We start from the raw sequence: 14,111 nt of genomic DNA on the forward strand, positions 1-14,111 counted from the left end.
AAAAACTCCCTGATTTTCTATATTTGTCCTAAGTGTAAATATGATGTTGTATATGAGGAAAAATGATGCCAATAAACAAGCACCAATCAATATGTATTTAGTCAATTATCTCTTATTTACCGGTCTGAAATTGGCTTGTGTAAATGAACGCTTCTGATGTAAAACACTTTGAAAAGTTTCAACATTTTTGCGAGATACAATTACTCAAAATTTTTATGACTTTTGCCATCTTCTTGTCAGTTGGGCAGCGCCACCAAAATGGGAGGGGCTGGGGAGGAGACCAGGGTGTGACGTAGCAAGGTTACACCAGCTCATTAAATTAATCAAAAGTGTTAACATCCATTATGCCAGAAATGTTACTCCATTCTCTGACTGGAGTAGCACTTTTGGTGAAGCGCACACCACCAATTAGGTGCGTCAAATTCATTAAGTGATGTGCACCTGTTATTGAATTCAGCATATGTGACGCCTCTCAAGCCCTGCCCTGGGAAGATGGAGTACTCGGAGCCGGGTCAGATGTTGAGAAGGGGGATGCAGTCGTGGCCTTGACCCGTTCCGTGCCCAGGGCCGTCACATTAAAAATGATGTTAGGGCTATCCGGGTTGAGTGGTAATTGTCGACTACGCCACCTGTGGTGTCTGGTGATGCGCCACCAGCGCCGCTACAGTCCGCTGAGGCCCGGTGTCATGGCAGCCAAAGTTCTCGCTGCTCCCCACAGGCGGAGCGCGGCCTCAGGGCAGGCAAGGCAGGAATTAAGGGGGGTAGTAGTGCGGGAGTAGAGACGCGGGCACCGTGTCGCGTGGTATGGAGCGTAATTAGCAGTCCGGAGGCCATAGGGATGAATTTCCAAGACTTTACTCACAGTTCTTATAAGCAGCGCAAGGCTTCTCCCTGCTCCTCACGGAGTCCTGCGGCCACCAGGGACGGGGGTCCGACTACCTCCGAGGAAGTCCAGTGTCCGGCAGCGTCCCTACACCAGAGTGTTCCTGCACTACAGATTTTACCCCTTCCCGTCTGTGCGTGTGTAGATAGGCTGGGTCTCCCTCTGAGCTCCTCTCAGGTGTATGGCTCGGGCGGCAATTCCTCTCCATCCCAAGCCCGGTGGGATCCTCTGGGCCTAACCGGGCTTTCCCATCCTGGACGTAGAGTACGAGGTCGGGTGTCGGGGGTCGGTACCCCTCTTGCAGCCGGAATCCCTCTGAATAGATCAGGTAGGAGATGCCAGGTGGCGAACTCTGCTCCGTCTGCATCCTCCCCGGGACCCATTTGCTAGGAAGCCACACTCTAAAGCTTCCGGGCCTTCTTGATCCTGGTCCTTGGCCGGGTTGAGACATTCCTTGTCTGCAACCTCCCTCTCGTCCCATAGATTGGGGTACGATGGCTGTGTCCCATACCGGTGCAGGCCCACACAGGATCTGCGCTCCCAGAGGGAAGTCACATTAACACACAGTAGATGACAGCACAGTACGACCACTTGACAGACACACTGTCCGAGACCACACAGGTCAGGAGGACCAAAAAGAACGAAAAGGACCAAGATCAAAGATGGCATTCTATTAAATATGAAATTAGAAGTGTCACTAACTAACTGTTCCTCCACCCACACCCACTAACTGGTTCCTACCACTTTGTGTTCCCCAGTCTCCCTGTAACCAGGGGAGCAGCACCTAGTGCATACTAGCTCCCTCTGGGGGAAATGTGGTGTTGGATGCAAAACTAAGTAACTACCATCACACCGGACTTACCTCAGAGGAGGAACCCCACACTCCATTAATGAAGTGCAGCATTCCTGTGGCGGCCGAACCCTCAGGAGAGCCACACATACCTTATTCCTGTATGCCCCTCATTAATACTTTCATGTGAAAAGCCAGTCTTAATGAATTGGGGCCTAAAAATATTTCTGAGATGGTGCATGTTATTATTTGGGACCCTACTTTTAATTTTACCCAGGGCATCATTTTGTCTAAAACTGTTTATACATAGGTACTGCAACCATGCATGAACACTTGGCATAACTGCAAGATAAAGGTTTCACCATTTTATATGAATCCGTGTTATCAAACATTCTCAATTGTTTATCTGTCTAAAATACCTTTGTCTTTGTCATGTCAAGAAGCCCCACGGAGTATCTATCACAGTTAAGGAAGGCGCGGACTGTATAAAGGGCTTTGTGAAATTGTCTTTCAATGTCAGTAAGCTCTTCAAAGACTTTGTTAGCTGACCACAACAATATCTAGAGAAAAAAATAGAATATAAAGAAGAAAAATAAGAATATTTTTCAAGATTATCTAATGTGATTTAAATGACAACACAATTATCGTCCTCATATTTTAAATCAGGATTACCAGTTGTAACTCAGAACTAGATGTGAAGTATTTTAGGACAACGTTGTGTTGGGTCTCCTGTGGCTCACATGACATTGTTATCAGCTATTGAGCTGCTGTGCTGCTGCTCCTTCTGTTTGTTCAATATTTGTCCAAGGGAAGTGATGGCAGGGCTCACGCGGCATAATAAGGTCACGTAAGCCATGGGAGACCCGACATTGACATTGCTAGAACACCACAGGTGCTGGTGGTAAGTATCTGTTATTTTGATTTTACAAGGTGGAGTCATTTATTTAAAAAGGGTTGTCCAAGTAGTGTCCTCTAAAACACTATCCCAACAATCAATTGATTAACAGAGGTTAGGCTCCTAAAGACCCCCAATACACCTTAGATGGCTGTCAGATGGACAATGGTTCAGCTGATCGCTTGGCCAGCAGATGACTTGGCAGCCTCTCCCATACACATGAGAGCTCACTCTACCAAGCTCTCCTGTGTTCCCTATGATAGAACTGCTGTAGATATCTCTAGCGTTGACTTATCTCAAGATGATAAGGATCTGCAGTCCAAAATCGTATATGTCTAATGTTTTACTCCCCCTACAATCATCTGTCCAGGGTCCCCATACACATTAGATTGTTGGATGAACCCAGCGGATTCGGTTGATATTACTCTAATATGTATGGGGGTTAAGACTCACAGTTTTCAGTTGTTAAAGGGGTACTGTTATCTCAGACATTTATGACACATCCACAAGATATGCCATAAATGACTTATGAATATGGGTCCCATCTCTAAGACCCGCATGTATCTTGGGAATGAGGACTCTATCCTACTACACTGTTCTGTTGGCCCACCAACTTAATGCTCTTCAAATTGGCAGTTCGGGTATCTAATATAGATGACCTTGCCCTGGGATAGTTCATCAATGTCAGATTGTATAGAGCGAGGCCACACACCCTGGTCGGGAGTATATATAACACATATGACGCGCCCCTGGGCCTGTGTCGCGCTGCGTTGCGCACGCGGGAGCTTACCCGGAGCCGGATCTGTTTAGGGTTGTAGTCTCGTGGCGGTGACCCGGTCCGTGCCCAGGGAGTCAAACTGGACGGCAGTCTGTTAGCGGTAGAAAACGGTTGATGACTACGCCACCCGTTGAATGCAGCCAGGGGGCTGCTGCTGCAGGGCAGACCGCTGAGGCCGGTGGAAGGATGGTGCAGCGTGATAGTATAACCCCCAACGGGAGGGGTATGGCCTCAGGGCAGCCGACGTGGATGATGGGGGTAGCAGGAACCACTCAGAGACGGTATGGTAGCGTTCAGGGTCTTTACTGATAACAACGATAGACCCTCCCGGAGTACTTGCTAGCGAACGGGGCCTGGTCAGTCCTTGAGCAGATGGGATCTCCCCTGGCCAGGCGTAGTTGTAGGCCTCCCAAGCTGACTGTACTCTTCTGGCTACCTTGCTAGAAGCTGATGTAAGTAGCCCACGTCCCTGAGTGTACCGTGTGGTGCTCACCCGTATGGCCGGTGACTCGGGGCCTTCGGGCTTCTGGGCCAGGGGACCTGAAATCCCCTGCCTGACGGATTCTGCTGCTGGGTAGAAGTTAGTCCCCACAGCCTCGGACTCCGGGTCCGGTAAAGAATCTTCTTAGTCAGGGCGAGCTCTTTAGCTGCCAGCCCCTGACTCCTTGTGACTCTGCTGCTTCCTATGCTGCTCTTGTCTCTGCTCTTCCTGGACTCAATCACTCTGCCTCAGCCCCGGGTTTATACAGGGGAAGTTCTTCCCCTCCCAAGGCTGGGCAGGAGGTGTGGCATGCACAGGATCCCTGACCAAAGGACCTCCCACCTGCTCTCAGACGTAATATCTCTATCACTGTGACAACCAGACCCCTGGGGTGTCACACTCCCCCCTAGTGAAATTTAGTACTCCGGGACTAAACATTTTTTAGAAAAATATAACAAGGTATATCAAAGAACAATAAAATACAATAAGGAAACACAATAAGATGGTCACGGATGTCCGCAACCGGGTGCAGTCTTTGAAGAAAAGCAAAGGTGTCCATTTCACCAACACAGGGAGACGTAACCAGGTAGGGGTCTGTCCTACCCCGAGTCCTTAACAGTCTCTAGTCCATCCTGGGTTACGCTCCAACTATATACAAAGGATTCCCGGTAAATCCACCGAAGACTCCTAAAAACAACTAGAAACACAAAATTACACACAAGCAACAATAAACAGGTAAACATTGTAAAACAACTTAAACATTTAGATCCTCCAACGTGCGGGTAACTGGCCTCTAGTGGCCCTAGTGGACCTACGGAGCTGACTGTCTGGCCCTGAACTACAGGGTGTAGGAGCTGTCAAGGGTAAACTGGGCAGCTGTCTACCGGCTCTTTGTCTCACTAGGGGTACGGCAGGCTCACTATAAGCAGAGGGTGGATTCTCCCGTTCCGCTTGGGTGGAGTCTTCTGCCTCCTGGACCGGCTGCTCTTCCAGCTCTACCCGTCGCTCCGTAGGTTCTTGGGATGATGGTTGGAGGAAGGTGAGTACGGGTACCACAACTGCACCATTGACTTGAGTCCAAGACCGAGGGAAGTCCCCGAGCACGGTACTAACCATATCTTCCCTTTCTTCCACGGGTCGATGGTCTTCCTGTTCCTCCTCAGGGTTCCTCAGTTGTTCGGGGCACTTCTTCAGGTGGTCCCGGGATACAATGGCTGTGGTTTCCCCTCCGTCTTTACTGATGGTACAGACCTTCGGGTTCTCGTGGCTTGAGGGCAGTACGGTGTACGGGTCCTTCTCCCACTGGTCGTCCAACTTGTGGAGCCGTCTCTTCCTCTTCAAGACCTGCTCTCCGGGTACCAGGGGAACAGCGGGAGCATACTGGTTGTAAGTCTTCTCTTGTCTTTCCCTAGCCTGACAAAGACTTCGCTCCACGCTCTCCTGTACTTTCCGGTACTGCTGCTGCCTCTCTGTGTCCCAGTCTGTTTCTGGTGAAGTGTCCTCGGGCGTCAGGACTCCCATTTCCAGGTCAACAGGTAACTTACCAGGTCTTGCCCTCATTAGGTAAGCCGGGGTACAGTTGGTGGAACCTACCGGGATGTGGTTGTATAGGTCCACCAGATCGGGCAACTTCTCAGGCCACAGACTGCGTTCTTCCAGGGGCAACGTTTTTAGAAGATCCATTACCACCTGGTTCATTTTTTCACAAAGTCCATTAGTTTGCGGATGGTAGGGTGTCGTCCTTATCTTCCGGCAGCCATACAGATTACAGAATTCCTGGAAGACCTCCGCTTCAAAGGCAGGTCCCTGGTCCGTCAGCACTTGGTCCGGGTACCCGTGTGGGCGGCAAAAGTGCTGCTGGAAGGCTCTAGCTGCTGTTCGAGCCGTTAAGTCCTTGACGGGGACGACAACCAGAAACCGGGAGTAATGATCCACGATGGTTAACGCGTAGACGTAGCCACTTCTGCTGGGGGTCAGTTTTACATGATCCAAGGCCACCAGTTCCAACGGTTGCCGGGTGACGATGGACTGCAGGGGAGTCTTCTGGCTGGCCCGGTCCTTCCTTCTCAGATTGCACGGGCCACAGTCTCTGCACCACTTCTCGATGGTTCCCCTCATGCCTACCCAGTGGAACCGCTCGCGCAGCAGGAACTCCAGCTTTTTCCACCCGAAGTGTCCAGCTCCGTCGTGGTATGCCTCCATCACCATGGCTGCGTCTCTTCGTGGCACCACTACTTGCCAGAGTAGTTCATGCGTCCTGGAGTTAACCATTCTGCGGCACAACTTCCCCTTGTAAAGGAACAGTCGACTCTTCTCTGCCCATAGTTGTTTGGCTTCCTCTGGAGCGTCTGATTCCAGGCTAGCCTCCGGGCGAGTCAGCATCTCCTTCACCAGTCGGACGGCAGGGTCGCTGTCTTGCGTTTCCGCCCAGTTGTAGTGAGGTAAGGGGTTCAACGTAGCAGCCTGCTTACTCCTTACCCGGTGGGAATACTGGATAGTCCCATGACGGTGGAACGCAGGGAGTTCAACTTCTTCCAGTCCCTCCGGATCTTCTCCTCCGTCCGGCAGGTTGGGCATCCTGGACAGGGCGTCCGCGTTGGTATTGGAGCGCCCTGCCCGGTATTTAATTGTAAACTCGTAGTTGGACAGACGGGCCATCCACCTCTGCTCCAGGGCACCGAGTCTTGCCGTGTCCAGGTGTATCAACGGGTTGTTATCCGTGTATACGGTGAACCGGGAAGAAGCGAGGTAATGCCTAAAGCGCTCGGTGACTGCCCATACCACGGCCAGGAACTCTAGCTTAAATGAGCTGTAATTCTCGGGGTTCCTTTCGGTGGGTCGCAGTTTTCGGCTGGCATAGGAGATCACTCGTTCTCTCCCCTGCTGAATCTGGGATAGTACGGCTCCTAGCCCGATGTTACTGGCGTCGGTGTAGAGGATGAAGGGCTGGCTATAGTCTGGGTACGCCAAGATTTCATCCCCCGTGAGGGCCATCTTCAGCTGGCGGAAGGACTCTTCTTCTAGCTCTTCCCATTTGAAGGGCGGCTTCTGGTTCTTGGCCTTCCGGGACTGGCCTATCAGGAGGTCCTGCATAGGCGCTGCCTTTTTGGTGAAACCGGGAATAAACCTTCGGTAGTAGCCTACCAACCCTAGGAACTGCCGCACTTCTTTTACGCTGGAGGGGCTTGGCCATCCCTTAATTGCGGTGATCTTATCGGGGTCGGGAGCCACTCCGTCAGCGCTCACCACGTGTCCCAGGTATTGCACCTTTGGTTTCAGGAGGTGACACTTGGAGGGTTTCACCTTTAGGCCATAACTCGCCAGAGCTTCGAACACCTCCGCCAGGTGTTTCAGGTGGTCCTCGTAAGTTTTGGAGTATACGATGACATCGTCCAGGTACAACAGGACCGTCTCGAAGTTTCTGTGGCCCAGACAGCACTCCATTAATCGTTGGAAGGTTCCTGGGGCGTTGCAGAGTCCGAACGGCATGCAGGTGAACTCACTAAGTCCCATCGGGGTGGTGAATGCAGTCTTCTCCCGGTCTGCCTCTGCTACAGGAACCTGCCAGTACCCGCTAGTGAGATCCAAGGTAGAGAAGAAGTTAGCAGATCTTAAAGCAGCCAATGACTCCTCTATCCTTGGTAAGGGGTACGCATCCTTGTGTGTGATACGGTTGATTTTCCGGTAATCTACACACATCCTCATGGTGTTGTCTTTCTTTTTGACTAAAACTAGTGGGGCTGCCCAGGGGCTACAGCTATCCCGGATTACCCCAGCCTCCTTCATGTCTCTAAGCATCCCCTTGGCGTGTTGGTAATGTGCAGGGGGTACGGGTCGATACCTCTCTTTTATGGGAGGATGATCTCCCGTGGGGATGCGGTGTTCTACCCCCTTGACTCGCCCGAAGTCTAACGGGTGTTTACTAAACACTCTCTCATACTCTTGAACCACCCGATAGACTCCTTGTTTCTGGTGTGAGGGAGTGGAGTCAGTACCCAGATGTAGTTGCTGACACCAGTCCTCCATGTCTTTCTTAGAGCCGTTACCTTCCTCCGGGTGAGATGGAGGCAAGGGTTCCACAAATTGTATAGAATTTTGATTAGTGGTATATAATTTGGCTAGCGTGGCATACCGGGGCAGGTACACTTCCCTCTCCCCGATATTTATTATGCGAACGGGCACCCTCCCATGGCGTACATTGACCACCCCCCGTGCTGTCAAAATGGTGGGCCTACTATCTGAGTAAACTGGTTCTACCATTGCCTGGTAATCTCTACCTCTCAGACCAATAGCTGCCCGGCACCAAATCATCATTTCACTTTTTGGGGGCATGGCAATAGGAAAAGGGTCACACATTCTTACGCTACCAATCTCACCGCCGGAGAGTTCCACTTGTTGCCGTTGCATCAGTGCCCGGATCTCTTTCTGGAGCACCCGCTGCTCGCCGGAGCTGGCATTCTTGGCAACCTGCTGTAAAAGGAAAATCACCTCTGCAAGACAATTTTCAATTACATTAGTTCCTAGAGTTATCTTTGGGTGACTCTCATGTTTGTCAATGTCTACAATGATCAGTCCCTGTGCGGCCAGTTCGACTCTACCAATTTTGATGGTCACCTCTTTAAATCCGATCTGTGGCACGGGCTGACCATTGCTGGCGATGATACTCAAGTCGTCGTCAGGGTAGCGGGTAATATCCGAGTCATTCCAGTACTGCTTGAAGAGCACGTACGGGATGGTGGTGACCTGTGACCCGGTGTCCAGTAGGGCACTCATGGGAATGCCATCCAGTACCACAGGCAAGACTGGACGTCCTCCCACATATCTGTCGCGCCAGTTCGATGGGCCTGGTGATCTTTTTCCTGGGGGTTGGCCCTCTACCCCAGGTTGTGCCCGTTTAAAGAACAGTACCTTTCCATATGTCCGGGTTGATTGCAGCGGCGGCAGATGGGTCGTCCGTCCTCGCTGTATCGGTCACTGGGTCTTCCTCTGGCCGGTGGGGTCCTCCTTGGTCGACGCCACGGGATGTCCTCCGGTCCGGATGCCAGCTGGATCTTCCCTGGAGTGGAAACCTGTAAAGACTGCACAGTTCGGGTTAGCGCAGCAACGCTCTTAACTAGCTCTTGGACCTGATGGTGTAGGTCTGGAGCCGGGTCATTGTCCAAAGCCTGCGCATCAGCTCCCACAGGCCCTGCCGACAAGGGCGCCGCCTCCTGGTGGTAAGTAATAGCTGGGCGCCTGTGGGTCACAACGCCACCCGGTGCTGGTTCTCGGAGCACCCGGATAGCTCTATCCTTGAACTGTGCAAAGTCCAGATGGGGATCCTGTAAGGCCATTGCCCGCAACTGGGTTCGGTGGGCATTGCAATATAAACCCTCTATAAATTGTTCAGTCAACAGCCTGTCCTCGTTTCCCACCCCATCAGGGTCGGTCTGCTTTATGGCCCTCAGGGCCTCTTGTAGGTTTAGTGCATAGTCCCTTATACTCTCATGCGCTCGCTGCTTGCACCCGTAAAATCTAAGCTTGATCTCGGCTGAGGTGCGGGTATCGAAGGTGTCCCTCAGCCGGGTTAGTATCTCTGCGACAGTCCTCCTCCCAGGTGGCCAAGATTTTACTTCTCTTTTGGCTGCCCCGATTAGTTGGGCCACCAGGATGCTCACTTTTTGCTCTTCTGTGAGGGGGTACACCTGGAAGAGGCTATCCAGCTTTTCTCTAAAGTCATGCAGGGTATGTGACTCCCCTGAGTACTGGGGTAGCCAAGCTGCTCCCGGGATATATGGCATGGTGAAGGGCATAACTGCAGCAGCGGTGGCGCTGGCGGGGGTCGAGGTAGTGAAGCTCTCCTCCGTATCCGACATCTTCCTCCCCCCTAGTGGACCGTGGCCTACCTTGCGATGATCCTCTTCCGTAGGCCGCGGCTCCGCAGTGGATCGTCAGGGTTGAGGACCTTCCGTCGCGCTCCTGTGACGTCGGCGTCTGCTGGGCTCCTTCCAGGACCTTACGCAACGTCCGGACGTGAGGCGGGGCTTCAGTTCTCGCGCGCTTTCGGAGTCCACGCCCCTCTTCTTCCCGCGCGGCGTCCTCAAGATGGCGTCCAATGGCGGGAAAACTCCACGGATGGCGGGAAGAAGGCTGAAGATGGCGCCGGATGGCGGGAAACTTCACCGATGGCGGGAAGAAGGCTGAAGATGGCGCCGGATGGCGGGAATCTTCACCGATGGCGGGAATCTTCACCACTGGTAAGTTTGAACAGTCTTTGCTTTTCAGGCACGCAGTACCCGGTGGTTGCGGGCACGTGATCCTGCCGACTACGCCAAAGTTGACGCGCCCCTGGGCCTGTGTCGCGCTGCGTTGCGCACGCGGGAGCTTACCCGGAGCCGGATCTGTTTAGGGTTGTAGTCTCGTGGCGGTGACCCGGTCCGTGCCCAGGGAGTCAAACTGGACGGCAGTCTGTTAGCGGTAGAAAACGGTTGATGACTACGCCACCCGTTGAATGCAGCCAGGGGGCTGCTGCTGCAGGGCAGACCGCTGAGGCCGGTGGAAGGATGGTGCAGCGTGATAGTATAACCCCCAACGGGAGGGGTATGGCCTCAGGGCAGCCGACGTGGATGATGGGGGTAGCAGGAACCACTCAGAGACGGTATGGTAGCGTTCAGGGTCTTTACTGATAACAACGATAGACCCTCCCGGAGTACTTGCTAGCGAACGGGGCCTGGTCAGTCCTTGAGCAGATGGGATCTCCCCTGGCCAGGCGTAGTTGTAGGCCTCCCAAGCTGACTGTACTCTTCTGGCTACCTTGCTAGAAGCTGATGTAAGTAGCCCACGTCCCTGAGTGTACCGTGTGGTGCTCACCCGTATGGCCGGTGACTCGGGGCCTTCGGGCTTCTGGGCCAGGGGACCTGAAATCCCCTGCCTGACGGATTCTGCTGCTGGGTAGAAGTTAGTCCCCACAGCCTCGGACTCCGGGTCCGGTAAAGAATCTTCTTAGTCAGGGCGAGCTCTTTAGCTGCCAGCCCCTGACTCCTTGTGACTCTGCTGCTTCCTATGCTGCTCTTGTCTCTGCTCTTCCTGGACTCAATCACTCTGCCTCAGCCCCGGGTTTATACAGGGGAAGTTCTTCCCCTCCCAAGGCTGGGCAGGAGGTGTGGCATGCACAGGATCCCTGACCAAAGGACCTCCCACCTGCTCTCAGACGTAATATCTCTATCACTGTGACAACCAGACCCCTGGGGTGTCACACATACATATCCTCCGGTACCGGTTCTGAAACAGGCGAATCCTCGCAGCACACAGTGCGTGCTCTGGGGGGATTCATAAGTCTAAGTAGTGTCCTCTAAAACACTATCCCAACAATCAATTGATTAACAGAGGTTAGGCTCCTAAAGACCCCCAATACTCCTTAGATGGCTGTCAGATGGACAATGGTTCAGCTGATCGCTTGGCCAGCAGATGACTTGGCAGCCTCTCTCATACACACAAGAGCTCACTCTACCAAGCACTCCTGTGTTCCCTATGATAGAACTGCTGTAGATATCTCCAGCGTTGACTCATTCAGAGTGACTGCAGACTTATCGATTTGGACCAGACAACCCCTTTAAGCTCATTACATTAGCCCTATATTTACATACCTGGCCCCTTCTTGTTTCACAATTGTGAAGGTAAGACAGATGATACACCTTGAGTATCAAATTGGCAAAATTGAGGTACTTAAGGAACACCTGAAAGAAAAATATATATGTCTTTGGTAAATATTGTTATTTAGTATAAATTAGGATAGTTCTTTTATCTTTTACAACATGCGTAAGGCTGTGTGCCCACGTAGCATTTTTCAAGCGTATATGCTGCGGAATTTCCGCAGCGTAAACGCTTGAAAAACGCATGTATATCCGCACCCCATGGTCCCCAATGGGATTCCGCAAGTTCTATACACATGCTGCGGATTTTTCCGCAGCGTTTATGCCGCGTTCAAAAATCCGCAGCATGTCATTTAATTTTGCGTTTCCGCAAGCGGAATTGCCTTTGTCCAATGCATAAAAAACGCAAGGCAATTCCGCATGTGGAAAACGCGTGATAAACGCGCGAAAAATGCATGCGGAATTCCGCATGCGTTTTTCCGGGAGAGGACTTGCATTTATGCAGCAGAAATTTTCTGCTTCATAAATGCAACGTGGGCACATAGCCTAAGTGTATTACCCTGAAATCACCTTAAAAAGTACAGCATAACTGCTGGAAAAAAAAACAGTCTAAAGGAATGTAAAAACCACATTTCTGTGCACAAGTTCAGTCTTTTGTCATTTGGCAGTGAGATCCTGATGATTGACAGTTTGGGCTAGCATCATGGCGTAGCCACTGTTCCAAACTATGCATTCTCCAATGCTGATAGAAAAGGCATCTTTACTAGAGATGAGCGTTGTTCTACTCGAACTGTTCACCAATCTCAAATTCGAGCTGTTTTGGGCGGTGTTCGAGCCGTTCGGCGAACACGAACAATTTGAGAAAAATTCGGCTGTTCGAGGTTATGTTCGATAACTGTTCGTGCACCAAAATCATAACTGGATTTTTTCTCAGTAATGATGAAAATTAATGTTAATACGCAGTTTGAGTGTACAGCGGGGTGGGGGGAGGGGCAGGGGATGGATCTCTGCAGGAACAATGAAGATCTCCATTTTTTTTTCTCTTTCCCGCATTTGCAGTGGGGAGGTGCAATCTGTCAGCCTATCAGCAGCGCACACACGGAGCGAAGTGCTTTTTTTCACACAAGCAAGGGCATGTGTGATTGGCAGTGTATGTCACATGTCCTTGCCCTATAAGACCAAGCCATTTTCCCCGTCGCCACCATTTTCTCACTGCTGCAGCTGCGTGTTAGACGGCACCGCTGCTGCTGTGTGCGCTATACCTTGTTAATTTCAAGCCAATTTTCGCACAAATATACAGATAGCTTGGGAGTAGGGAATAGTTGTGATTGCAGTCCTTTTAAGGACTAGGTTACAGCATTTCCTACGACTTTTATCAGGGAGGTCTGTGCTCTTAAATAGATAGGTTGTGGGAGTAAAGACTAATTGTAATTGGAGTCCTTTTCAGGACTAGGTTACATGAGTTCCTATCAGTTTTTGCCAGGCAGGTCTGTGCCAGTGCTGTGCAAGTTTTTTTCACAGCATTTGGCTGAATCTAGCAAAGCTAATCCTTTTTGGCCTATTGCAGAGTGTGTTAGTCAGTGGAGTAGCCTATCTGTGTTGCAAGATATAACACCTGTGTATAGAATACCAATTTTTTTACTGCACCTAGTGAAGTAAAATCTTTTGGGCATAGCATCATTCTATTAGTCCATCTATACTGACCTCCATCAGGTTGCAAACTGAATATAATTTTTTTCTGCATCTAGCTCTGAAAAAATATTTGGGCTTCTAGCAGTGTGTGGGACTTGGTCTATTAGTCCATCTATACTGACCTCCATCAGGTTGCAAATTAAAAATAATTTTTTTCTTCATTTAGCTCTGAAAAAATATTTGGGCTTCTAGCAGTGTGTGGGACTTGTTCTATTAGTCCATCTATACTGACCTCCATCAGTTGCAAATTAAAAATAATTTTTTTCTGCATCTAGCTCTGAAAAAATATTTGGGCTTCTAGCAGTGTGTGGGACTTGGTCTATTAGTCCATCTATACTGACCTCCATCAGGTTGCAAATTATAAATAATTTTTTTCTGCATCTAGCTCTGAAAAAATATTTGGGCTTCTAGCAGTGTGTGGGACTTGGTCTATTAGTCCATCTATACTGACCTCCATCAGGTTGCAAATTAAAAATAATTTTTTTCTGCATCTAGCTCTGAAAAAATATTTGGGCTTCTAGCAGTGTGTGGGACTTGGTCTATTAGTCCATCTATACTGACCTCCATCAGGTTGCAAATTAAAAATAATTTTTTTCTGCATCTAGCTCTGAAAAAATATTTGGGCTTCTAGCAGTGTGTGGGACTTGGTCTATTAGTCCATCTATACTGACCTCCATCAGGTTGCAAATTAAAAATAATTTTTTTCTTCATTTAGCTCTGAAAAAATATTTGGGCTTCTAGCAGTGTGTGGGACTTGTTCTATTAGTCCTTCTATACTGACCTCCAGCAGGTTGCAAATTGAATATAATTTTTTTCTGCATCTAGCTCTGAAAAAATAGTTGGGCTTCTAGCGGTGTATGGGACTTGGTCTATTAGTCCATCTATACTGACCTCCATCAGGTTGCAAATTAAAAATAATTTTTTTCTGCATCTAGCTCTGAAAAAATATTTGGGCTTCTAG

General features: G+C 50.3%; 1 protein-coding gene across 1 annotated transcript in view; it reads right to left on the reverse strand.

Moving 5' to 3' along the window:
• The window catches only part of PDE6A (phosphodiesterase 6A), a 213,713-nt gene that overhangs the window by 98,021 nt on the left and 101,581 nt on the right, over positions 1 to 14,111 (reverse strand). Inside the window, exons 3-4 of the mRNA XM_073650655.1 lie at positions 11,453 to 11,542; positions 2,093 to 2,233 (exon numbers count right to left, since the gene is read on the reverse strand). Of these exons, the coding sequence (XP_073506756.1) occupies positions 2,093 to 2,233; positions 11,453 to 11,542 (231 nt within the window). The remainder of the gene's footprint in view (positions 1 to 2,092; positions 2,234 to 11,452; positions 11,543 to 14,111) is intronic.

The sequence above is a fragment of the Phyllobates terribilis genome, unplaced genomic scaffold (genome assembly GCF_046119375.1).
Source record: "Phyllobates terribilis strain yellow unplaced genomic scaffold, ASM4611937v1 Scaffold_11__3_contigs__length_659146591, whole genome shotgun sequence".
NCBI classification, from domain to species: domain Eukaryota; kingdom Metazoa; phylum Chordata; class Amphibia; order Anura; family Dendrobatidae; genus Phyllobates; species Phyllobates terribilis.